Raw genomic sequence first — 25,802 nt, forward strand, 5'->3', positions numbered from 1 at the left:
ATTTCGGCGATATTTCGCCGAAACTAAGTTCCATGTCCATGTCCAAAACTATCCAGTTATGCTCCAGCCAAGCCAACTAGATCTATAATATAAATAGAAGCCAAACGTCAAACTCTACAGCATTAGGTGGATATCCACATTCCTATTGGTTGTTGGAATCGAAGCATGAGGATTAGATGCTAATCATGTGGAGACGTTTTAAGTGTATATCATTTGTTTTTTGTTGTTTCTTGGTAATTTTGAACTACTTTATTCACACACTATGCATGATATTTATTGGAAAAACTTTAGGGACACTCCAAGATAATTGGCAAAAATTATAATACCCAAAAACTATACCAAATTGACAATGACATCCTTTTTTTTATTAGAAACATTGATTAATTAAAATAAATGACAAATATACCTTAGTTGTATTGTTCTATATCTTATAATATAAAATGAATAATTAAAAATAAATCAATGAAATTAAGGATTCAATATTTTTGGAGGCAACATTATAAAGTAACAAGAGATTAATAATAATGTATGAATTATGAGATTATCTAAGGATGACTTTACGAAATTTGCTAACAGGAGTGTACCATTGTGAAAGTTTAAGAGACATTTTGGTTGTCTTTGTCAAGTTGATATCTTTTTGGGGTATCCATCATTTTTGTGAAATGTTTTGAATTGTCTTTAATAAAAAAAATAAAAAAATAAAAAACTTTTGCATGATTGAAGATAATAAATAATCATACAAAAATCACATTAATAATCAAAATGTTTGCGGTTATTGTATTTAGTTATTCTATGTATTTAGTTATATTCAAAACAATGATTTTCAATTTATCTTTTTTTGAAGTTTATGATTGACATATTGGAGGAAATTGAAATACTGCTAACCTATAAGAAGAAAATCTCAGGTAAATTTTTATTTCTAATGTCATAACAATATGAATTAAATTATTTATACTATTTAGTTTTAATTATTTGAATGATTTTCTAAATTCTTCAATTACAAAATGTAAGTATTTCAATATATATATTAAGTGCTTCTACCCTATTCTTTTTATTATGAATTATAACTTGAAATTTAATTAAAATAAAAAAAAATAACTATAAATTTGAGTATCATTATATAAATTAGTTGGATAAAGTTACAAATTTGCAATTGTGGAATAAAGTTATATTGATATTATTGTGATATAAAGTTGATTTGATAAGAAGATTTTATTTATATATATATAGAAAAAATTTATACATACTCTATATATGAGAAAAAAATGAAGAAAAAAAAATGAAAAGAAAACCATCATACTAAACAATAATTAATCTATGAATTTCAAAATAATTAATTCATAAATAAAATACAAGCATTAAATAAAAGGAGAAAACAAGAACAAGGAAGAGAGAGCCTGAGCCTTTCCAAGATGAACACTGAAAATTTGTAAACCAATTGACAAGGTATGCATTAGTAGGATAAGAATAAAAGGAACCTGTTTTACAATAATATGTAAGCATAAAAAAGTAGAAAACAATGAAGACATAGCCCTCTTCAACATAAATTGATCACCTTCTACCAAGAAATTGGAGCAAACCAAATGGGCAGAGATATGATTGAATGAATTCTGTAAATAAAATTGTCTTCTAAGCTGAAGCTGCCTATTTCTTGATTGTAATTTGAGCCTCCTTCTGTGAAAATATCGGAATTTAAGTGTGCATCCATGAAATGTACGCAGTTTCCTTTTCCTTCAAATCCATCAAATCTAGGGCAGTGAAGTGATGAGAGGGAGAAGCTAGTATTTGTGCCAACAAATAATATTTGATCACCCAAGTCCTCTACCTTAACCCAACGTAGATGTTGTGTATCTAACTTGAATATCTCCAACATAAGAGTATTTTGGGAAACACTAGGTATAAGAGTATTTTGGGAAACACTAGGTACCTCATCGACCCATCCACCACGTCTAACCATCTCAACCAATCTTATAACCATTAGCAACTCCCCATGACATTCCACCAAATAGAGATACTTTTCCACCCAACCCTCCCGAGCCATTTGTTGATCAGGAAGAGCAGCAACGTGGCAACTTGTTTCTTTTGGCTTATCAGGACCTAATTCCACTAGTACAAGATCACAGCAAGACGTAATGCCATACAGTTTTCCATCATAAACAATAAAATCTTCATATATATCATAATCATCCGGCACATGGTCTGCCTTTTTTGTCAATGCAGTCCACGCCTTATCCCCTGGTCTACAAAATGCAAGGAGATTTCTCCAATAAAAAACTAAGACCACACAATCATCCACAATATTGTTATTGTTGTTGTAGTTTCCATCAACATTGGAACTAGAATTAGAAGAGTTAGCAGCAGCAGCAGGATTAGGAAGAGACAACAACATAGCCTTCTTAATGTAAGTCTCCTTGCTGTAGTCAGGATATAGCCTTCTTAATCTCCTGCTGGGAGGAGGAAAAGTAGATTTATGTGGAAGTTCAATACGAACCCCAGTAAATGGATTGAAAAGAAACACGAATCCTGTAGCCCAACAGAACATTATCAACCATCCCAGGTTAGACCCACAACATATAGTATCAGGCATTGCAGGCATTCCTAACCTAATATATTCTTCGAGTCCCCGCCTGTAAAACCCTCGATGACGATGAGTAACAGTCGATAATTTCTCATCGAAGGAAAGCATCAGCCATGGGAATTGATGTAGTTTACGGAAGAGTTGATTCTCATGCCGTATCTGTATTTGTATTTTCTTGGCAGCAGCGGCAACCGAATGCCAGAACCGGCACGCTGCACTGAAGCGATGAAAACTTATGCAATCTAATTTGTTTACTATCAGAATCAGGAGATCCTCTGGAAGGCGGCAAAGTAGCGCCGCCGCATCATGGCTGCTGCTGATGGGGTTGCTGCTGCAATTGTCGTCGACGAAGGAAGCCATTGAATTGTATTGAATTGAGGGCAGCAGCAGCACTAACTACTACGAGCGGAGCTGGATTCAGAAATCAGAACCTCCTCCACAACACAACACAATACAATTCCCCCTTGCCTGCAATTTATAATGATACAGATTCCTAATTCGGAACGGAAACTGAGAAACTTTTTAGGGATTTTTGGATTTCGTTTCCGATTAGGCATCTAATACATACATACATACATACCCGTATCACAATTCACAATTCACAGTTCTAGATCCGAATTACACGCCGATGGATTTTTGTTTGCCCTGTCACAATTACGAAACTACCCGTATGGTCGTATCATCATCTTTGGCCATTTGCACACCCACCGATTAGAAACACGGGGCAGTTTCGTAATTCACTTATTTAGAATAAAACTTTCTCTTTTTTTTAATTTATTTACAAAATGAGTCATTGGCTACATGGTACATTTTATTAACCAATTCATATAATTACAAATTTGGGCCAAACAAATATACACAAATTATTGTTGACTTATTTGACTATTAGTTACTTTCTTAATACAAGCTCCTTAATTCAAAGAAAAAAATATTTTTAATCCTAGCCATCCACACTCACATGTGTGTTTGGACATTAATGGTGTTATGGGAGAATTATATCGAACCCGATCCAACTGGGTTCGAGCCTTAAGGCTTGATCAGACCATGATTCGGACCAATCTTGACCTAGTTCTAACGATCGTAAGTGAAAGAGCCACTTGACGGTTGCAAGCCTTGAGCGTGATCCCGAACCTTATGGGATACGCGATTGAGCTAAAAGAGGTAACTGCCATTGAGGCGGAGAGGGGATCATGCCAAGATTGGTAACTACATGCCTTACCGAGTATCAAGGGTAAAACCCTACGATTGGTGATAAGTTGATTTCATGCATATTATTTTATATGATTAATTTACTATATTTTCATGTATTTACAATTGTCTTATATCAATTTACCCTAATATAATATGAAAATGAATATGCTGCACCCTTTTTTTAATTTATATACTTTTGATGATTTTATATATTTCCTAATAAATTTTAATCAAGATTTATTACTTTTACGTGTAGGAAATTATCAATCAAATCTGGGTATTATTGCAAGAGTCCTATCTCAAGTCAAAAACATAGAGAGAATGAGTCCTTGCATGCTTCTATGTTTTATTTCCTATTTAGGATTTGATCAAAGAAAGGAAAAGAGGAAGAAGAATCCAATTCAAATAAGAAAGATAGAAGAATCCCGTTTTTGAGTGTCTCTGTCCAGTTTTGATCAAGATCTTCATCGGATGGTCATATGGTGTCCGATCGAGCCGATTTTTGGAGGAGAGCTTCAAGACGTCTTGGTCTTCAAATCCAACGGTGGGATTATGCATTGGAGATCTTTAAGTTAGTCCGATTTATACATCAAAACACTCATTGGTTAAGTCAGATAAGAACTCTGAGTTTGATTCAAACTCTGAGTTTAATTAATCTATAAAAGGATAGCAAAGCCAAGGAAGAGGAGGAGGACGTTTTTGGGATCTTTGGAAGAACGTGGAGGTTGAACCAGAAGACGTTGGATGGCTTTGGAGATCTAAAGCTTGGGAATAAGTTTTTCTTCATCTTCTTTCAATGTTCTTGAACTCTTCTGTAATGTTTTTAATTTCAAGTATGAACTAATTTAGTTTTTCTAGGGATCAGATGTATCCTACCTTTGAATTCCCACTCTTGACTTCATCAATATAATTTTGAATATTGTTTCCTTTGATTGAGTTTTTACTTCTATTCTTCATGCTTTTGATTAATTGGCCACTAATCAACTGATTTGTTAATCATAATGAACTGAGAGGGGATTTATGTGTTTAGTTCATTGAAGTAAAAGCCATGAATTACATGTAGGATAGAGATATACTTACATGGTTTGTGTAGTTGTTAAATGGGAATCCATATAATTTAATGATTTCTCAGTTGTTGTAACCCACATAGAAATATAGTGGGTTAACAATTGATCTTAGTACTCGAGAGAGACTAGTAGATAGGGAAGGAATCTCGACTATCAATTGGAAAATATTTTTCAAACTATAAAGAGGGAGAAAAGGGTGGGAATGCTTAGTTATGGTGAAATCTGACCCCTAGGTCTTTAGCAATTAATAATCTCAATTTAACTTTCAATTTGCAATATAGTCTAGAATAATTATCTTCCTTATTATTTGTTCAAATAAAATTGGTATAATTAATTTGATACTTACTCTATAGTCTTCGAGGGATCATCTTTTATCATTATATTACTTGTTACGACAGCGTACACTTGCGTTGTACTTTTTCACAACAATCGGATGACCACCAGTGAAGATCACAGACTCATCCAACAAACGGGAATCACAAGTGAAATCTATATAAACCAGTGACCTACTCGTATACGAGGTATTTGAATCGTTTACTTTACATTTACGTTCATTATTTACTCTACAACTGGCCAGAGTTCTGTGATCAGTTCCTTAACTGACTTAGTCTTCGAAGGTTGTATCCCGACCCCAACAGCCGGGCCAGGTCTAACATTGTTTTGCAGGTTCATCCTCAAAGATCTAAAGGCTATATAGATTCGGGACGCATCATTTGGTGCCGTTTGTTGAAAACACTTCAAAAAGCCATGGTTACCAAAATGGAGGCAGCAATCGAAGCAACTGGAGCTCAAAGGCTTTGTGACGCTCGTCCTCTAGATGGAGGAATTCTTGAAGAAGAAATCACACCCAAACTTATATTATTCTAAACTTAGACATGAGAAACTTAGACCCTTGAACATATTTGTGTAGATTAGGTTTACAAACAAAAAATTCCATCCACACCAATTCAATGAAAATTTGATAATGACACAAAATAAATAAATAAATAATAATAAGAACAAATTGCACTGGCAACTCAAAATGGAGGTCTTAAAGTATTGACATCCCACTTTATAACTTAAAAAGCACACAAACCCCAAAATTGGACTTTCATTGGATATATTCGTCCAATTTGTCATTGAAAACCTATCAGACACGGTTTATTATATGGATATTTTTGAAAATAAATAGTGATTTAATTGTCTTTATCGATAAATTTGACAAATATATTCAATAAAAATTTAATTCTGGGATCTTGTGTTTTTTAAACATAAAGTGGGGTGTCATGTTTTAAGGCCTCCATTTTGAATTGTCAATACAATTTGCTCTAATAATAATAATATAATATTTAAAAAAGCTTTAGAAGAAATAGGTAGAGGGTTTCTTACACGGCAATGTTACAACTTTTATACTGAAATTAATTTTCCTTTTTATTAAAAAATAATTAATTAAATACCAAAACTCGTATAGAAAACACAGGCTTTAAGAAAAACATAGATTGAAAAAATAAAATCACATGTGAAGCTAAGTATATATATTTCCATAAAATTTGTACTATAAAAGTCTTGCTTCAATGTGCAATATGACCAAAGAAAAGACTTAGCTACTTTCAACAGTGGCTAGGAAAAGTTTGTAACAATCTAACTACTATATATGCATTGCAGTTTGAAGAAGTTTCCTAAATAATAAATTGTTTAACCATACGAGCTTCTAAAAATATTTATATTTGAGATTTTTCTACTATTCCATCCTTCCCATTTCTTACCCAAAAAATAAATAAAATAAATCCCACGTTCAAAATAGTGGTAGGATGAAAAATAGTATTACACAGTTGTGTATGATTCTTGGAAATAATAGATTCAACTTTATTCCTGAGTTTGTTACAAGTCAATATCACAGTTACTTTTTATCTATCAAATTACTTAAGACATGAAAGATATTTTATTACAAGTTAATATCACAAGCATAGCCACCTTCTATTATTGGAACCATTTTTAGAGGTCAATTTTTTCTCTCCATTCCTCTTTTGAATAATGTTGATTTTGACTTCTTGACCGAAAAAATGTTGATTTTTGACTAAAAAAAATTAAAGTAATTTAAGGTCTGATATATTAGTATATTACAATCCAAAGTGAAATGAATGAATCGAGTGTAGGTTTTCTTTTGTCAAGGTCATTTTTGTCTACACCGAAACTATGTGTTTCTAAGAACAAAAGATGTCTGTGATATATTTTTATTTTATAAAAAAATAATTGATAAATTAAATAATTTAAGAGGTTGTGTTATTTTTAAGGGATAAATAATTCAGGCGGTGTGGACAACTTTTCAAAAGTATAATTTCATTTATTGGTTTTTGTACATAATTAAATTATTTTACAAAAAAAAAAATACAATATTACATTATGTGTTTAGGTTGTGTTGGGTGAAAATTGGTAACTAAAAGGAAATGATACTTCTGCGTGGCATGTAAATATTGATTATTGGTATGTTACATGGTTGACGATCAAAAGTAGAATCATAATGTATTCAACTTCATTAATGCGTATCACTATGCTGCATTTGTCTCGCTTTCAACTATCTGTGAGATGGACCGAGATTCGATCCCGACTATTAGAAGCAGTTGCTATGCATTAAATGTGCAGTTTTCAAGTCTGCTCCTGAATCTGAAAGGGTAACACTAAATATTACATTTCATAATTTTTGGTACATAATTACATTATTTTACAAAAAACAAAGGTACTATATTATATTATGCGTTTATGTCACGTTGGTTGGGACTTAGTTTAAAATGAAATGACACTTCAACGTGGCACGTAAATATTGATTACTAGTTTATATAGGGTTGAGGACCAAAAGTGGAGTATGAATGGATTCAACTTCATTAATGAGCAACACTGTGATGCTAACAGTCGAGATTTCGATCTCGGCCGTTTGTCTCACTTTCAACTACCTACGAGACGGATTGAGATTCGAACTTGACCATTGGCAGTAGTTGTTGCGCATCATTCAAGTCTACCCCGAATTTGAAATGATAACATTGAATATCAATACTTGATTATAGAAAAAATAGAATGTTAATATCCAAGAAAATAAAATAATTAAAAGAAATTTTTTAATTACATTTCGTTGTTTTTGGTACATAATTACATTATTTTACCAACAAAAAAAAAAGGTGTTTATGTCGCATTGGGTGGAAGTTGGTAACTAAAAGGGAATGATACTTCCACGTTGCATGTAAATATTGGTTATTAGTCGTTACAGGGTAGAGGACCAAAAGTATAATCATAACGGGTTCAACTTCATTAATGCGCAACACTGTGCTGCCTTCGTCTCGCTTTCAATTACATGCAAGATAGACCGAGATCGATCTCGACTATTGGTAGTAGTTGTCGTGCATTAAATGTGCAGCTTTCAAGTCTACCCCGAATCTGGAAGGATAATATTGAATATTACACTTCACGGTTTTTGGTACATAAATACATTAGTTTACAAAAAAACAAAGGTACGATATTATATTATGTGTTTATGTCGCATTGGGTGGAAGTTGGTAACTAGAAGGAAATGATACTTCCACGTGGCATCTAAATATTGATTACTAGTCTATACAGGGTTGACGACCAAAAGTGGAAGCCGAATGGATTCAACTTCATTAATGCGTAGGACTGTTGCCAACGTCGAAATCTCCTACATTCGTCTCACTTTCAACCACTTGCGAGATAGACCGAGATTCGATTTCGACCACCGGCAGCAGTTGCAGCGCGTTAAACGAGCAGCCTTCAAGTTTGCCCCCAATCAGAAAGGTTAACATTGAATAATATCCTGATTTTCTACCCCAAAATTTTTTTTTTTTAATAATATCCTGATTCTACACGAAAAAAAGTAGAAAAAAAAAAAAGGAATATTAATATCCAAAAAAAGAAAAGAATTAAAAGAAAAATTAAGTAATTCTTTTTTCATTCGTACCCAAAAAAACTGTTTTCATCGGTTTCCAGGAAGTAGCAGGAATACCCCTGATGAAGTTTTTCTCGTGCTCTCTGTAGAAATGTTGCCTTTTTTGGCAGTTGGACGGTCTTCTGCATTAAAGAAAGGTATTCACTTCCGAGTTATTAATGAGAGGCGAGAAGTTACGGAAATGCATTTGCATTTCTATATTTCACAGCTAAAACGACGTTATAGTTCTTCCAAATTCTCACTGGAGAATTGCATTTCAGTTTCTTTGGTTGCCAAGCAGGTGAGTTCTGATCAGAAGATCATTTTAGTGTTTATTTAGTTGCAGATTACTTGGATTTCTACTTCTTTAGGATTTCTTTTTCTGATTTTGTTTCGGATTGCACTGATTCTTGAGTATCAACTTCAACAATGAGTTCTAATGTCATGTTTTCTGGATTTATTGATTTCGTTTTCACGCTTATCTGATGCTGAGGTTGCTTCGTGACCAACTGTTGAAGTGTTGAACAGATATCTTTAGTTGCAGACTAATTGATCTATTACATCTTTACAGTTACCTTTGCATCTTCTTGTTTTTCTCCGGATTCAATTTTCTGTTTTGATTTCTTTTGTTTTGTTTTGTTTAGTTAGCAGATTAATTGATTTACAAGTTGAGATGAGATGTTTTGTGGAAATGTTGAATTTGTGTTTTCACACTCTCTGCATGAGCACTGTTCTCAATTAGTCATTCTATACTAGTCGTTCAGATGTGATGTTTTGTGGAAATGTTGAATTTGTGTTTTCACACTCTCTGCATGAGCACTGTTCTCAATTAGTCATTCTATACTAGCTGTGAATCATTTATCTTTGATCAGATTGAGTTACTTGACATGTCCATAACTATTGAACGCCAAACCAGGAGCGGATTGGTACTGCAATCACTAGGAGGTTCCGCCGCTCTAGTCTCCTCAGAACCTTCAATGGCTCCAGATGAGAGTTTCCCTAATTACTGCCCCTCGAAAGGAATCTCGGCCGCCGAAGCATTTCCTCCAGGTTTTGAACCAAGTGCTGAACATATTAGCGCAGACGACGACCTTAAATCTGTTTCTTCCAAGAGTTCGAAAATTTTTCCCTGGAGAGAAATCTCAGCCACCAGAGGATTTCCTGCAGGTTGTGGAAGAAATGCCGAACGTGTTAGCTCACAAAACCACCTGAAATTGGTTTCAGCCGAAAAAGGCAATAGTCTTGGCTATGGAAAAACCATGTCTGAACCAAGGCCTTCAGACAGTAACGGAGTCATCAGTGCTGGAGAGAAGGTTCACGATGGATATGCCTGCAGGGACTCTCTGAAGGGTGCTTTGAACCGCTCCTGCAAACAAGTGATACAGGTGGCCAAATATAACTCAAGTGGTACAACTGGAATAGATGTAAAGAAGCATAAACTCATGGATTGGGGAAATTCTATATCTGTTCCAATTGAAAATAAATATATAACAGAGAGTTCAGGAGGATTAACTACAGAGAAGAAAGTGCCTCCCAAAGGAAAGGTCTCTTACTTGGATTCAAGTCAACTCGTTGCCAGGTATAAGGATCCTGAAATTTGCAGCCAAGCACCTTCTTGTTTTTACAGATTAATGGATTTATTACATCTTTGCAGTTACTTTTGCAGTTCTCTCTGTTTTGATTTATTTTTATTTTGTTTTATTATCTTTAGTTTGCAGATTAATTCATTTATGCCTTCTCATGTGATGTTTTGTTGAAATGTTGAATCTGTGTTTCACACTCTCTGCATGTATTATTCTCCATCAGTCCTTCTATTGTAGTTGTAAATCATTTACCTTGATCAGATTGAGTTGGTTGACATGTTCACATTTACTCAACACCAAACCAGGGGTGGATTGGTATTGCAGTTACTAGGAGGTTCCTCTGCTCTAGTCTCCTCAGAACGGTCAATGGCTTTAGACAAGAGTTCAACTAATTATTGCTCCTCGAGAGGAATCTCAGCCGCCGAAGCATTTCCTCCAGGTTTTGAACCTAGTGCTCAACATATTAGCGCAGACGATGACCTTAAATCTGTTTCTTCCAAGAGGTCGGCTAAAAATTTCCCCTGGAGAGAAATCTCAGCTACCAGAGGATTTCCTCCAGGTTGTGGAAGAGATGCAGAACGTAGTATAGACAAGCAAAATCCCCTGAAACTGGTTTCAGCTGAAAAAGGCAATAGTCTTGCCTATGGAAGGACCATATCTGAACCAAGGCCTTCTGACAGGAACGGAGTCAATACTGCCAGAGAGAAGGTTCAGGATGGATATGCCTGCAGGCACTCTCTGATGGGTGCTTCAAACTGCTCCTTCAAGGAAGGGATACAGGTGGCCAAATATAACTCAAGTGGTCCAACTGGAATATATGAAAAGAAACGTAAACTCATGGATGTGAGAAATTCTTTACCTGCTCCAATTGAAAAGAAACATAAAACAGAGAATTCAGGAGGATTAGCTGCAGAGAAGAAAGTGCCTCCTAAAGGGAAGGTAGCTTACTTTGATCCAGGTCAACTTTTTGGCGGTTATAAGAATTATGTTGATGCAGGGCATTGTAAAGAAGATGAAAATGTAACTACTGGCTGCAAAGCAGTTGTTTCGCATGACAGAGCCATCAAGGCTCTCAATCTGTTTAGGAATATTTTGAAGGAAGAGGGAAAGAAATTGAAAGAGCATGGAAATCCAACCCATCGGATTGATTTGCTAGCATATGAGCAGCTGAAGAAAATACATATGTGGTCTAAACCTGGCATAGCAATCTTGGGTTCCATCCCAGGGGTTACTGTTGGTGATAAGTTTCAGTATAGGGTGGAGCTCTTGATTGTTGGCCTCCATCGCCCGTTAGAGTCTGGCATAGATTACTTGAACAGGAGTGGAAAAATTATTGCAACAAGTGTTGTTGCATCTGGGGGTTATGAAAATGACCTATCTGATCCTGATGTCTTGATTTATAGTGGCCAGGGCAGTAAGCCCAGGGGAAAAGATAAACAACCCAAAGATCAAAAGCTCAAGGGAGGAAACCTTGCACTTAAGAACAGCTTTGATGAAAAAAACTTTGTAAGGGTTATCATTCGGGGAATGATAGTTTCATCTTATGTCTACAATGGCTTTTACTTGGTGGAGAAATATTGGAGAAAAAGAGGGAATCAAGGAAATTTAATCTTTAAATTTCAGTTGAGAAGAGTTGCTGATCAGCCGAAGCTTCATTTCAGGAAGAACTAAAAGAAACAATGAGAAAATATGTAAGTATATCTACTACTGTAGCTTCTCCAACCATTCAGTATTGTTGAACATGCAGGTATGTTGAATGTAGTGCTAACAGTTTTAGTTGGGATTGCAGGTTCCCCAAGGAATGTTGGTTCTTATGGAGGTAAAAGTTACCTAGTTTTGTTATATTATAATGTTTCCCTTCTTCATTGTAATCAGCTAAATCTATGTCATATCTTAAATCATGTGTTCTCTACATTTTATGATGCTTGCTATAGGTATAATTCTGACCGATCTTAGATTGGACTTAAAGGACTAATGACTCTTGACTAGTGATTAAAAAAAAAAAAAAAAAAAAAAAAAGCCATACTTCCTTGCCTTGAATACAGACATAAAACTATGCTTAATGAAATGCTTTACTCTATTTTGAAAGCATTCACAATTATTTTCCATTCTAAGAACCATTAGGCATTAATGTCTTCAACTGGTTTAACAGCCCAGAGGATTAACTTATAGTATGGAGTTCATTTAAGAATTCATCAGTCATGGGCAAACTCACTTACATATCTTTTATATCTAGCGTATTATTGTTGTAATGCTTTCAAGTCCTCATCCAATTGAATGTTTGCTTATGAGTACTGTCATGGTTAAATCATCATTCAATCTGAAGCTTGCATTACTTACATATGTTATCTTCACTTCTAAAATTTCTTGGTGATGGTAATTGAAACCTATTGTTAAATTGCAAAATGTTCAAAATACGTGGAAAAAAACGTGACACAGTTGGTGATTCCTCGCTAAAACCTAATTGCAAATAGGTGTCAAGACAGTGTGAATCAACAATTTAAACAGCTCTGTTCGAGTGGTTGGAAAAACATAGTAATTTGGTAACATATGGCATATGTGGTGGTCTTTGGAAGTATATTAATTCCTTACTATGGTTTTAGCAGTGCTGTTAAGCTTCAGGTGATTTTTTAATATTTCATAAAGATTGTTTGAAGGGTTCAATGATCAAATGGAAGAATCAGCTAGTAAAGAAGCTTCTGTGGAAGGAAATGTTTCTGGATAGTTAATTTGAGATCATATTGAATATCATTCTTCTTTTCTGTTGTTGGGGGGATGAATAGCTTCATTCTTCTTTACCCATGCATCAATGAGAGTTAAACAGCACTGCTGACTCTTTTTCCTTAGACAGATCTTGCTCATTGCTTGTAAGATACAATGGTCAAATTCCAATCCTTAATCATATGATCTATGTATTTTTGGATACCCTCTGTCGATCATGCCGTAGCACACACAAATTTCTTACTAGAGAGTAAAAATAGACCTGTTTCTACCAGATTAAGACTCGCAATCCAAATTTGAAGAGGAAGTCCTTCCTTTTATCCCATCAGTTGATGGTGAAAGAAAAAGAAAACACAAGGTAGAAGATATCTCAAATAAATTTGAATGTGATGAAAATGTGGGTTCTTTGAAGCACCTCCTCTGCTTCCTGAATTCTCATCTCTTAGAGTAATCTCAATGGCAACACCAGGAACTGGACTAAAGCTGAACTGGACTCAGTTCTCACTGACTTCTTCCCAGTTCTACTTAGAGGGAATTGACTGGAAAATATCTCATTGTGAGTGTGAGGTAAACATGGTAGCAGATTATTCACCATCCATAGAGAGTTGGCCTGGCTGAGTACAGTATGATCTGGAATTGGATGCCAAAGGTAGACCACAGTAGAGATGGGATATGCGATGTTTTTTCCTTTTCTTTTTTTTTGGTAAAATTTGTAGTTTTATATTAATGGGAGTGGATTATTATATATGCTATAGGGAGAGTCGAACCCGTGACCTCTTCACTAAGAGATGTCGGTCATTACCGAGCAACCCTCCAATGGTGTGATCCAATATGCACGCCATTATCTTTTAGTGAAATGGACACTCAACATAGAATCTACCGGAGTGATTTTGGAATATCAAGAGAGAGGAAAATATATGATTGGTTGGACATAAATTTGGTGTAAGTGTCAATTATAAACTATTTACAATATTATTTTATGATCCCAGTTCGAACCAGTACGAGCACCGAATGCTTATTGTCAAGTACACAAAATCTCAAAAACATAATTTATGCAATAAATTGGAATGATACATAGTTTGATAAGAGGAAATAGCATTGGCACCCTAAAATGAAAGTTTTAAAGCACTGATACCTTACTTTATATTTGAAAAACAGAGATACTCAAAAATTGGATTTTCATTAATTATATATTAGTCCAATTTGTCACTGAAAAATGTTAAATAACTGTTTTTACTTCTTCATATTTTGATAATGGTTGGAATTGAAATAAAACAAACAATGATTTAATGGTTTTTAGTGATAAATTGGACTAATGTGTCTAATGAAAATCCAATTTTACAATGTCAATGTTTTCTGAACATAAAATGAGGTGTAAGTGCTTTAAGGCCTCTAGTTAGAGTACTAGTGCAATTTGCTTTTTAAATAATGTCAAAAGCTCATCACTTGGCATTATAATTTAATTCAACACCAATTATTTTTCTTTAAAAAAAAAATTTAATTGTGAAAGGTCTTGAATTTAAATTAGATATTTTAAGTTTACATGATATGAAGTATTAATTGGTTTATTATCTCAGCTTATATGGTTAAAAAAGAAGTTCACATATTGATTTATAAGTATTACCAAATTTGAGGGGATAATAATCCCTTACACTTTCTACCATTTTCCTTTATGAGGATAACGTGTTTCTATAATTTTAGATACTAAATATTCACACCAAAATAATCTAGCTAGTTTTTAGAAATTACATGTAAAAAAATCCCAAAAAGAATATATAATGTCATATAACTGGAAGTATAATTCTTACCACATTATATATATATATTTTGGCTTAAAGAAGATATATCAGCTGGGGTTATAAATACAAGAAAAGCATGAGGAACCAGAGGACAAACAAATTAGTGTTCTTGCTTCTCCTTTCTTTTAGTTTTATTTTTTTTTTCTTCTTCTTCCTCTCTTACTCTCTAATTTGCATGAGGGATTTATTGGTTTGAATTTTTTGTGTGACCAAATCTCTAAGTTTTGATGTGTTTCAAGCACTATTGTTGATTTGTTTCTACCTGAAAAAAAATGAGGGACTTCTACTACAGGGATACAATTTTTCAAATCTTGAAGGAGATGATGAGATTGAACCGTGCAAGGACAATTAATGCTCTTGCCTCTATCTCTTTTAATATATATATATTTTTTTTTGACTCTTCTTCTTCTGACTCTTTCTCTCTTATTAGTACGAGAATTGGTTGGAGGTTTTATTTTTTACTTTTAAAATTTTTAAGGTTTTCTGTTTTGTTTGAAGGACTAATTTTGTTTGTTTCCATAACAGAAAAAAACTGAGGGACTAATTTTATAAGTGTACTATTACTCCAATATTTGAAGAGTAGAAGAGAATGAATCACCTATTGTTCAAGAGTGAAAAAGTTCTTATCTAGAGGTGACATTATACTTCGGACACAAGGTAATTATAAAGTATTCCTAAATAATTTCCATTAATTTAGTGATAATTCAAATTTAATTGCTGGTTATTTTCTTGATTTTCTTAAGACCTCTTTGACTACATGAATTCAGGAATTTAAAATGAAATTAGATTTTAAATCTAAAGATTTCAAATTTATGAATTTATGGTTTAAAAGATTAACTGTTTGGTTAGCCTCAAATCTCTCAAACAATTAAGAATTCCGCAAATTCAAAAATTTTATAGTGGAATCCATTGATTTCACCCTTCGATACCCAAGAATGATTTAATTCATGTTTTTAGGCAAAAAAGTGAAATTCCTGTATTTCAAGAATTAATGGATGCTTTACAACCAAACAAATATAAATCTCTAATTCATAAATTCAGGTTTGAAATTTCTAGATTTAGATAACCAAACATGCACTAAAGGCATGCTCTTGTCAATTATCAGAGGGATTTGTTGATTTTTTTAGTGTGAGGGATTTGTTGGTTTTTTTTTTCCTTTCTTCAAATTTTTCTTCTCTCTAATTACGTGAGAGATTTGTTGGTTTTTTTAGCGTGAGGGATTTGTTGGTTTTTTTTTTTTTTTTTTTGTCTTCAAATCTCTAAGTTTTTATGTATTTCATGCACTACTTATTTCTATCTGAAAAAAATGAGGGACTAATTCTATTTCTTGAAGTAGTTGAAGAGATTGAACAAATGCTATAGACAATTAATGCTCTTGCCTCTGTCTCTTTTAATTTTTTTTTCTTTTTCTTACTCTTTCTTCTTCCTGTCACTCTTTCTCTCTTATTAGTAATAGAGATTTAATGGTTTGAGATTTTATTTTTTAGTTCTAAAATTGGTAAGGTTTTTCTGTTTTATTTGAAGGACTATTTTTTGTTTCCATAACAAAAAAAACAAAAAACTGAGGGGCTAATTCGAAGTGTACAATTGCTCCAATCTTTGAAGAGTTCAAGAGAATGAATCTATCTATTGCTCAAAGTGTGAAAAAGTTATTATCTTGAGGAGACCTTATACTTCCGACACTAGGTAATCATAAAGTATTCTTAAATAATTTTAATTTATTTTATGATAATTCAAATTTTATTGTTGAGCTTGTTTTTGGTGTTCTTAGGACCTCTTTGCTGCATTAATATAAAAATTTGAAATGAAATAATTATTTTTTCACACTCTTTGGACATTTTCACCCCTATATCGGTATGATCAAATTTAAGGGTAAAAATGTCCAAAGAGGTGAAAATTTATATTTTAATTAGTTTTATAAATACAAACTCAGGTTTAATGAATTTTATAAAATGAAACATTGAGTAACTATTTTTGTAAGATAAAATCTAAAAGCAACTAATAATGTAATTTTTTTCCTTTCCGGTTGAAATAGAAATTATTTGAATTTGAATAGAAATTATTTGAATTTGAAACGACGAACGGCGTTTTCTCGTCTTCCTTTTTCACTTTAAATCGCCAAGACAACCCAGGAAATAAAACGGTCATTGCTAGAATATTTGTGGTGGGCTCCACACTGTCATTATCTGTTTTCCTACGTGGCATAAAATGATTAACGCATTTAGTAGCACGCGTTCCGCCAAAGTTCCCATCGCTTCAGAGTTGAGACGTTTGGCCTCTTAAAGACCTTGTCGGTTCTCCCAGTTCTTCTGATTCGCTCTCACTATTCTCTCTGTTCTCTGTTCGCAGTTCCTCATAGTTGGAAGTGGGAAGTAACAGACACTTTCCCTCCCATCACCGACCACCATTGCAACGCCCTATGTCGTCCAGGTTCGTCTATAGAACTGTAGCGGTACTTGGTGAATCAAGTCTTCTAACATCTGCTATTAGCAAGCACAGTAAGTAAGTTGCAGCAGATCTCGCAAATTTTTTGTTCTTCGTTTATAGTGTCCATGAAGCTATTTTCTTAGCATTTGTTTGAATAAACATGCTCATTTTTGAGAATAACTTCAGAGTTATGATTTCTCATGTATTAATGGTTGAATCTGCTTTTCACAGTCTACTATGAGGCTGAGGTTTCTTTTCCTTGCAAAGCAGTTACAATGTTGAACAGAAGATGGTTTGTGTTCAACATTACTTGAACTATTATATCTTTGCGGTTACTTTCTACCCGTAACAGGAAAGAATCTGCCACCGATATTGGTAATAAGGATAAGGACTAACATAGCTTGTATCAGAAGACTAGGCGGAAGGGTAAAAAGCGAGACTAGCTCCATGAGATCTTTGAGTTGTGAGTTGAGGTCATTAAAAGAGGGGGGGAGATCCGATGAGAATAAACTTTGAAATGTTGTGAAGTGTGAACGTGGCTTGATAAGGTAATAAGGATAAGAGCTAACATCACTTGTTTAAAAAGACTAGGCTGAGGGGTAAAAAGCTTAGGATTTTTAGATAGATGAGAATAAACTTTGGAATACTGGGGTTGAGATAAAAGTAATACAAAAGGGGTGGGAAGATACAGATGTGAAAAAATGTTGGGGTGGAAGTTGGAAGAATTGTTCTTAAGTATCCGTCGAGTTTGTTTGGGAGAAATAGTTACCAATATAATTAGTTTTCCATTTAAGATGGGATGAAAATTGTGGAATGCAAACATGTTGCGAGAGTTGTTAGAAGTTATGAAAGATTTTTACCCAGGAAAAAATTACAAAAGTTCATTGAGGACAGCTTGGAGAAAGGATAGAAAAGAGGACTTTAGTTTTAGATTTTATGCGACTTATGATTATGTTTTATCCATAATGAACATACATCTGAAAAGAGGATGTATGGAAGAGCTTGGTTAAAATGCCAAACTGTAAGAAAGTTTAAATTAAGTGTGATGCAGTAAAGAATGTGGTCAATTGGGCTTCGATCCTTTTGGGTAAGAAACAAATTTTCTTGTTTTTATGAATTTTCATTTTTTTTGGGTGCTGAAATCCTTTGTTACATGAAGGAGATGTTGTGAACGGATACATAACCATGAAGAAAAACACAAGCAAAACACATTAACGATTGCGAGGAATTTAAGACATGTTTGACAAGTTGTCGAAAAACAGTTTCGGTTCCTCCAAAACTGTTTGTTAAAACCATTTTATTTTGCATGATTTTTGCAACATAAATTGAAATTTGTGAAATTGTTTGCTTCGAGAAACACTTTGATTTGTGAGTATATTTCTCAAAGCAAAAAATTTGGTGTGGGATGGGTTTAAGTGAAACAATTTTAGAAGGATTATTTTTTGAATTTGGCACTTTAAACATATGATGACAAATTTCATAAAATTTGGTTCAATTTTCAAATTTGTTTCAAGAAATAGATTCTATCAAAGCCTATTGGTATTATTCCTACTTTCATAAGCAAGTTTTATCAAGCCCCTAAAAAAGTTTTTCCATTTTCGGAAACACTTAAAATTGCTTCAGGTGTTTCCTGAAGTAAAAACACTTGCTGAGTTATCAAACAGATCCTTACACATGGTTTGTCAATATTGCCTACGACGATCTAAGAGAAAGGGATTGTACTATTTCCTGAAAACCTTTGTCACTCTCACACCTTACTAAATGCTATCCTTTGCTTGCCCTTATTATTCTTGGGTTATCTCATAGAGACTATTTATGGGGAAACTAAATCCCTAATCACCGTATAGTTACAATTTAACCCCTGTAGAACTAATTGACCAAAAACCGTTATGATTATAAATACAACCAAACTATTAGACTTGTAGAAACAAGACACCCAAACCCAATATGATACAAGGAAAAGCTTTAAGATTTTAGGGTTTCAAAATTGGAGGTTATGTTTTTATGTGAAAAATACAAGAATGCCTTTTGCCTTTTCAAGAGAAGCACTTTTTTTTTGTTAGAAACATTCTCAAAGTGTGCTTAAAACTGTCCAAAGTGCTGGATCAAAAAACAGACCAGATTACACACATGATTTGGATTGTGTTTGTTAAAAAAAGAAAAAAAGAAAAAGAAAAGAGGAAGAAACAAGAAAGTTACCATATAGTAGAGAAGCTTCTTATTTTTGAATTTATTAATGTAATGGGTCTAATTTATAAGCCAATCAACGGACATTTAATTTAAGCTCTCTTTGGTATAGTTTAAATTTATGATTTCTTGTCATAAACTGTTTATTTATGTTTCTGTGGGTACCATTAATAGACATGTGCAGAATTATTGCTATCAAGCTTGTAATGGAGAAAGAGTTGGTAAATATAATTTGTGCATATGCACCTCAAGTAGGATTAGATGAAAGTCTAAAGCTAGAATTTTGGAAAAATATGGATGGATTAATGCAAGGAATTCGTCAAGGAGAAAAGATTATCATAGGAAGTGATTTAAATGGACATATTGGAAAAGATCAAAGAGGACATGAGATTGAACATGGGAGGATATGGGTTTGGAGAAAGGAATGAGGAGGGGATTTCAATTTTAGAGTTTGCTACTGCTTTTGATCTATCTATTATAAATATTTACTTAAAAAAGAGAGATGAACATTTAATTACCTTCAAAAGTGGACAACATAGAAGCCAAATTGATTTATTCCTAACTAGAAGGATTGATAGATTGTTATGCAAGGATTGCAAGGTGATACCGGTGGAAAGCTTAACTGCACAACATAAACTTGTGGTCTTGGATATGTGCTTAGTCCCAAGAACACATAAAGGTCCAAGGTAAACTATCCCAAAATAAGATGGTGGAATTTGAAAGGAGAGTGCTCAAAATCCTTCGTTAATGAAGTAGGCAAACAAAGAAAATGAGATTTTATAGGGAATACCAATGCAATGTGGAATGAGATGGCTATGTGTATTAAGAAGGTAGCTAATCCTAGGTGAATTAAAAGGGAAGCTCCATTTTTATAGAGAGATGTGGTGGTGGGATAGTGAGGTTCAAGCTGCCATTAGGAATAAAAAAACTAGTTTTAAGACATGGGAAAGAACTAAGGATGTTGAGGATCTTCAAAGGTATAGGTTGGATAGAAATGAAGCTAAGAAAATTGCGGGAAAAGCAAGGGAAAAGAAGTATGAAGAGTTATACAATAAGTTGGGCATGAAGGAAGGGGAAAAATCTATTTATAAGATAGCTAAGAGGAGGGATAGAAAGAGTAGAGATCTTGACCATGTTAGATGTATTAAATTGGAGATGGTAAAGTATTAGTTTGTGAGGAGGACATTAAGAAAAGGCCCCCCCCCCAAACGAAAAAAAGAGAAAAAAATTTAAAAAAAACCCCCCATTTTTTTTTTACTTAGAAAAAAGATGGGAAACCTATTTCTCTAGTTTACTAAATGAGCATTCGGAGATAGGTGATTGAAACACTTATGGGGATTATCCAATTAGAATCAGACTGTAAAGGCTTTAAACAAGGCACTAATGTTCAAACTTATCGATACGTTGAATTTACAATAAGTTTGAGGATTGTTAGAAAGGAAGCTAGTAAATGAGGTGATTTAGAGGAGAGATTCCCAAGGAATTAAAATAGGGGGGAAGTGCCGGGTCTGTGATCGGAAATCCCAATTGAAGTATGGAAGAGCTTAAGAACCCATGGACTAGTTTGGTTGACTAAGTTGATATTCAGGTAGCAAAAATGAGGATGCTAAGATGGATGAGTGGCAAAACTAGGATGGATAAGTCCTCTTATCAAATTAACATAATACCACAATGTTCAAATACAACTTCACTCCATAACTGCAAAATTGTAACTTTATTCAGCTAATTCTAATATAACAATACTTTAAAATTAAAGATGAGAATAAAAAGAACATGTCAAGAACTACCTAGTATGTATATTGAAATATTTGAGATTTTGTGATTAAAGGATTTGGATAATCATTCAACTCATTAAGAATAAATAGCATAATTTAGTTCATTTTTTTATGAAATTATAAATAAAAATTTGGGAAAGAATTAATTGCAAATCAAACTTATTCTTAAAAAAATATAAATTGAAAATCATTTTGTTAAAATATAAATAAATATATAAAATAACTAGAGACAATAGCCATAAGCATTTTGATTATCCATGCAGATTTTGTATGATTATTTATTATCCTCGAGCATGCATAATGTATTTCTCAATAAAAAAAAAAAAAAGATAATTTGCAATAAGCCTGAACCAAAATCAAATGTCTTTTAAATTTTCACAATGCTACACTTTGTTAGCAAATTCTGTTTTAGATAATTTCATAAGTCCTATATTACTCTTACTCGCTTTTGACTTTACAATGTTGCCCCTAAAATAAATTGAATCTTAAATTTCATCTTATTTCTTCTTCCATGAATTCCTTCTTCTTTCTCAGTTGTATATTCGTCGTCATTTTCTTTAACTAATTAAAGGTTTTAATTGAAAAGTGGGTGATTGCCAATCCCATTTCTTGTTATACGATATATTATATCTAATAGTAGCCAAATGATTGTTTATTATACATAAACCTATTGCCATAATTGATTATTCATAAATAGGTCATAAACATAAATATAAATGTGCCATAGAGAGTCTTTGAGTTAGATTAGATTACTTTAGTTATATACAATTTTGTTTTGATTTTATTTAGTTTATTGAGTCTTCTAGAGTGATTATATATATATATATATAAATAAACTGAAAAATACTTTTTGCATTCTATTTGTTGTTACCCAGTGAGGTACAATAAACTTCCTCCCTTCTCTTTCTTCTTATGTGATTTCTTATTGTCTTCTTTTCTCTTATTTCCTCGTTCAGCTTGATGCTCAACAAATTATCCCCATTCCCAATTCTTCTTCAAACCTTCACATTTCCTAACCCTAAGTTTCTTATCATTACATAAGTCCTCTCCAACTTTCACCCTGTTCCAATAATTTTTCATCCCACATCTCAAGAACCTGCCCTATCCTTCCTCATGCCCCATTACTCTAAATCTCTTTAGGGCTATTCAACCACCATAAGCCATGTTCCAATTAACTACCTCAAAATATAAATGTCCCTGAACCCTTAGGTAAGATGGTGGAGTTTAAATGACGTATCCTGAAATCATTTATTAATAAATTGCTCAAAACAGGAAAGTGCAACGTCACAATGACAGTAATATGATGATTAACAAGATGTCTATTTGCATTGAGAACATTGCTAAAGAATATGAAGTTAAAATGAAACTCTTACATGTTTCTCCATTCTGATATTCACTGAGTGTTAGATGTATATGAAAAATAGATGAATATAATTATTATATATGTCACTTACTATAATTTTACCTAGTGTTTATGTTTTACCATCTTTACCTTTAAGAACAGGGTTTGGGCTGGTTTTCGACATTGAGGGTGGGTTAGGGTTGATAAATGCAAACCCTGGGTCATGGATGGGTGGGGCTACGGTTGAGGCCTTGGCCCAGCCCAACCTGGCCCTTCCAACTGGTATTTTATCCTTGATCTAATTAATGAATTGTGGTGAATTAGGTGGCTAATGTATCATCTTAAGGACATGGGACTTTTACCTTTGATATAGTTGATTAGGTTTTGGAATTGTGCATGAAACATATACAGTATTGTCTAGTAGTTAAACCAGATAGGCAACATTGCTGGCTGATAGGATTGGGAGAGACAGCAAGGAGTAGCAAATGAAGGAAGATAGATGTGTTGTAAAACTCGATAGGATAAGATAAAGAACAGGCAAATTGGGGTTGATTTGGAAGTAGCATCAATACATGGTAAGCTTTGGGAATGTCATTTGAGGAGTGTCATTTTGGTGACCTATTAACTGTATTATAGTGATTTTGGGAATATACTTTGTTATGTTTTCTCTTGCGATGTTTGTCAAGTTGTGCTGCAGAAGTTTCTCTTCTTATACTGTTCTACTGGTTGGTCTTTTTCTCTAATCCTAAATCATCTCTTGGAATTGGAAGTTGAAAAGCTGAGGAGTCACCTTAGTGTCGTGGATTGGGTTGTATAATGATGGTAGGTCTAGTGCTGTGGTATCTAGACAGTTGCTATTGGAATATAATGTATTCCTTGTGTATCAATCGAATTATCAGAAATCCCAACAGACACTATTAAGTTATTGAGAACTTTCAGTTGCAGAAGAGGCATTAGTAACGTCGGGTCACGGGAAAGTGTCATAGAAGGATTCGGAGTGGATTGAGCTAGGCGGAATGTCCACAAGCTTGGAACCTCAAACCAAGACTTTTATGGTACTGCCTTCACCAAGGGATCCAGCTCCTTCAGATCAAGTTTTCACCCCTAGGGAAAACTTTTCCACCAGAGCATTCCCTCCAGGTTGTGGAAGGAATATTCAACTTATCAGCACACACAAGTACCTGAGATTTGTTTCTTCTGGAAAAAGCTGTAGCACTGACATTGAAAGAAGAATTCTGGAACGCGGGCCTTCTGAAAAAAGAGTGAGGAATGAAGCCAAACATGCTACAGAGAATCATAACTTCATGCCGGTGGGAAGCTCTGTATCTCCTTTAAATGAAAAGAAACATAAAATAGAAAATTTGGGAAGATTAACTACAAAGATTAAAGCACCACCTAAAGGAAAGGTTGCTTACCTAGATCCAGCTCAGCTTGCTATCAGGCGCAATGATGAAAATGTAATTAGTGGCTGCAAAAAAGTTGTTTCACATGACAGAGCTATTGAGGCTCTTAAGATGTTTAGGAATTTGTTGATGAAAGAGAAAGAAAAGTTGAAGGAACGAGGAAATTTGAGCAATCGGATTGACCTGCTAGCATATGAGAGTCTAAAGAAAACAAATCTATGGTTCAGCCTTGACATATCAATCTTGGGTTCCGTCCCTGGGGTTGAAGTTGGTGATAGATTTCAATACCGGGTGGAGCTCTCAGTTGTTGGCCTCCATCGCCCTTTGGAGTCTGGGATAGATTACTTAAAGAAAGATGGAAAAATCATTGCCACAAGTATTGTTGCATCTGGGGTTTATGACAATGACATGTATGGTGATGTCTTGTTTTATAGTGGTCAAGGAGGCAAGCCAACCAAAGGTGATAAACTACCCAAGCATCAAATGCTCAAGCGTGGTAACCTTGCACTTAAGAACAGTCTGAAGGAAAAGAATGTTGTAAGGGTTATATTTGGATCCAAAGAACTGCGAGACTCTGATTCTACCAATGCTCGAGGAATGCCTGTTCGGTATTTTGTCTATGGTGGGCTCTACTTGGTGGAGAATTATTGGCTGGAAACAGGAGATTTTGGGAGTACTAACTTTAAGTTCCAGTTAAGAAGACTTCCAGGTCAGTCAAAGCTTCCTCTAACAAAGAATCAAAAGAATCAAGGACTGCATTAACTCCTTGATAAAAATTGTTGGATGTGCTCTTTGTAGATAGTAATGCTAACATAGTTTGGATATCAGGTTGGTCAAAAAACACCAGTTATCAAAGAGGAAAATTACCTAATTTTACTATGCTGTATTTTTCCTTTTTCGCTGTGTAATTAAAGCATTTCACAAATTATGTTGCAAATATGATGCATGCCGTATTTTCCTTTTTCACAAATTATGTATTTTGTAGCAAGTATGATGCAAGTATATGCGTATGGTTCTGAAGTTCTGATCTTAAAATTTTTCGTTTAACTTCTTTATCCGTGAAATTCTGGTGACAAGTGATTCCGTGGCTCATTGTTCTAATCTACTTCTCGTCTGCTCTCTTTGCTGTTAAGAGTTTCTTGTAATGGTAACCGAATTGCAGGATGTACAAAAATATATGAAATAGGAAGAGCTACCCTGTTCTTCTGTGGGTTTCTAAATTCTGTTAATGCACCCTATATTCTACAGAAGATTTGATTTGGCACCTTCCAAACTGGATCTACAAACCCCCATATACTGGCATTCCAGCCTCGGAATGCCAAATCTAGTGGGTGTTCTTAGGTCAGTGTACATGTAATTGGCTTTCAGACAGAACTATGCGATGCCACACTCCTTAAGATTGAAAAAACAGGAATAAAACAGGGGAAGTCGAAAGCCACACACTTTTGGAATTTCCCGGTTTGCTTCGTAGAGCAACTCAAAGGACTGTTCTCCGGTTCTTTACGAGAAAAAATCAATTAAATTTCAGCTTCATCAACGAAGACATCAAGCATATATCAACAAAACCCACCTCCTGAATTGACTTGGGCTTGGGGAATTCTACATGTATGCATCCTCTACCTGTTTTCAGATAGGCTTGTACTAAGACCTGAACTTGTTATAGCTCAACCTGAACATGCATATATGCCAATCTGTCTCATCACTTGATGATGCCCCTTTCTCTCCTTGGGAAATAGGCACTGGCAAAACTTTCGCCCCAAAGAGTCTACAAATTTATTTTTAGGAAAGGATACACTTACGCATGAAAAAAAAAAAAAAA

The 25,802-nt window shown here is 34.1% G+C and overlaps 2 protein-coding genes across 5 annotated transcripts; one reads left to right on the forward strand and one right to left on the reverse strand.

Moving 5' to 3' along the window:
- Window positions 1–1,558: 1,558 nt before the first annotated feature.
- LOC149027237 (uncharacterized) lies at window positions 1,559–2,938 on the reverse strand. Its single transcript, XM_089139229.1, has one exon. The coding sequence runs from the start codon at window positions 2,936–2,938 to the stop codon at window positions 1,559–1,561; it is 1,380 nt and encodes a 459-aa protein (XP_088995355.1).
- Window positions 2,939–17,119: 14,181 nt separating this feature from the next.
- Window positions 17,120–25,710, forward strand: LOC149027238 (histone-lysine N-methyltransferase, H3 lysine-9 specific SUVH5-like). 4 transcript variants are annotated; one of them, XM_089160744.1, is made up of 2 exons: window positions 17,120–17,351; window positions 23,351–25,710. In XM_089160744.1, exon 2 carries the CDS (start codon window positions 23,597–23,599, stop codon window positions 24,743–24,745), a length of 1,149 nt encoding a protein of 382 aa, XP_089016870.1. In that variant the 5' UTR covers window positions 17,120–17,351; window positions 23,351–23,596; the 3' UTR covers window positions 24,746–25,710. The 4 variants fall into 4 exon arrangements, with proteins under 4 accessions (XP_089016870.1, XP_089016885.1, XP_089016878.1 ...); XM_089160759.1 differs by having other exon boundaries at window positions 23,520–25,710; XM_089160752.1 differs by having other exon boundaries at window positions 17,120–17,347.
- Window positions 25,711–25,802: the final 92 nt, after the last annotated feature.

Source organism: Hakea prostrata, chromosome 1 (genome assembly GCF_041222555.1).
Source record: "Hakea prostrata isolate BN-2017 chromosome 1, UWA_Hpros_2, whole genome shotgun sequence".
In the NCBI taxonomy this organism is placed as follows: Eukaryota; Viridiplantae; Streptophyta; class Magnoliopsida; order Proteales; family Proteaceae; genus Hakea; species Hakea prostrata.

Coding starts and splice junctions, on each gene's coding strand:
- LOC149027237 (XM_089139229.1), bottom strand. CDS start 2,938: ATGGCTTCCTTCGTCGACGACAATTGCAGCAGCAACCCCATCAGCAGC.
- LOC149027238 (XM_089160744.1), top strand. CDS start 23,597: ATGTCCACAAGCTTGGAACCTCAAACCAAGACTTTTATGGTACTGCCT.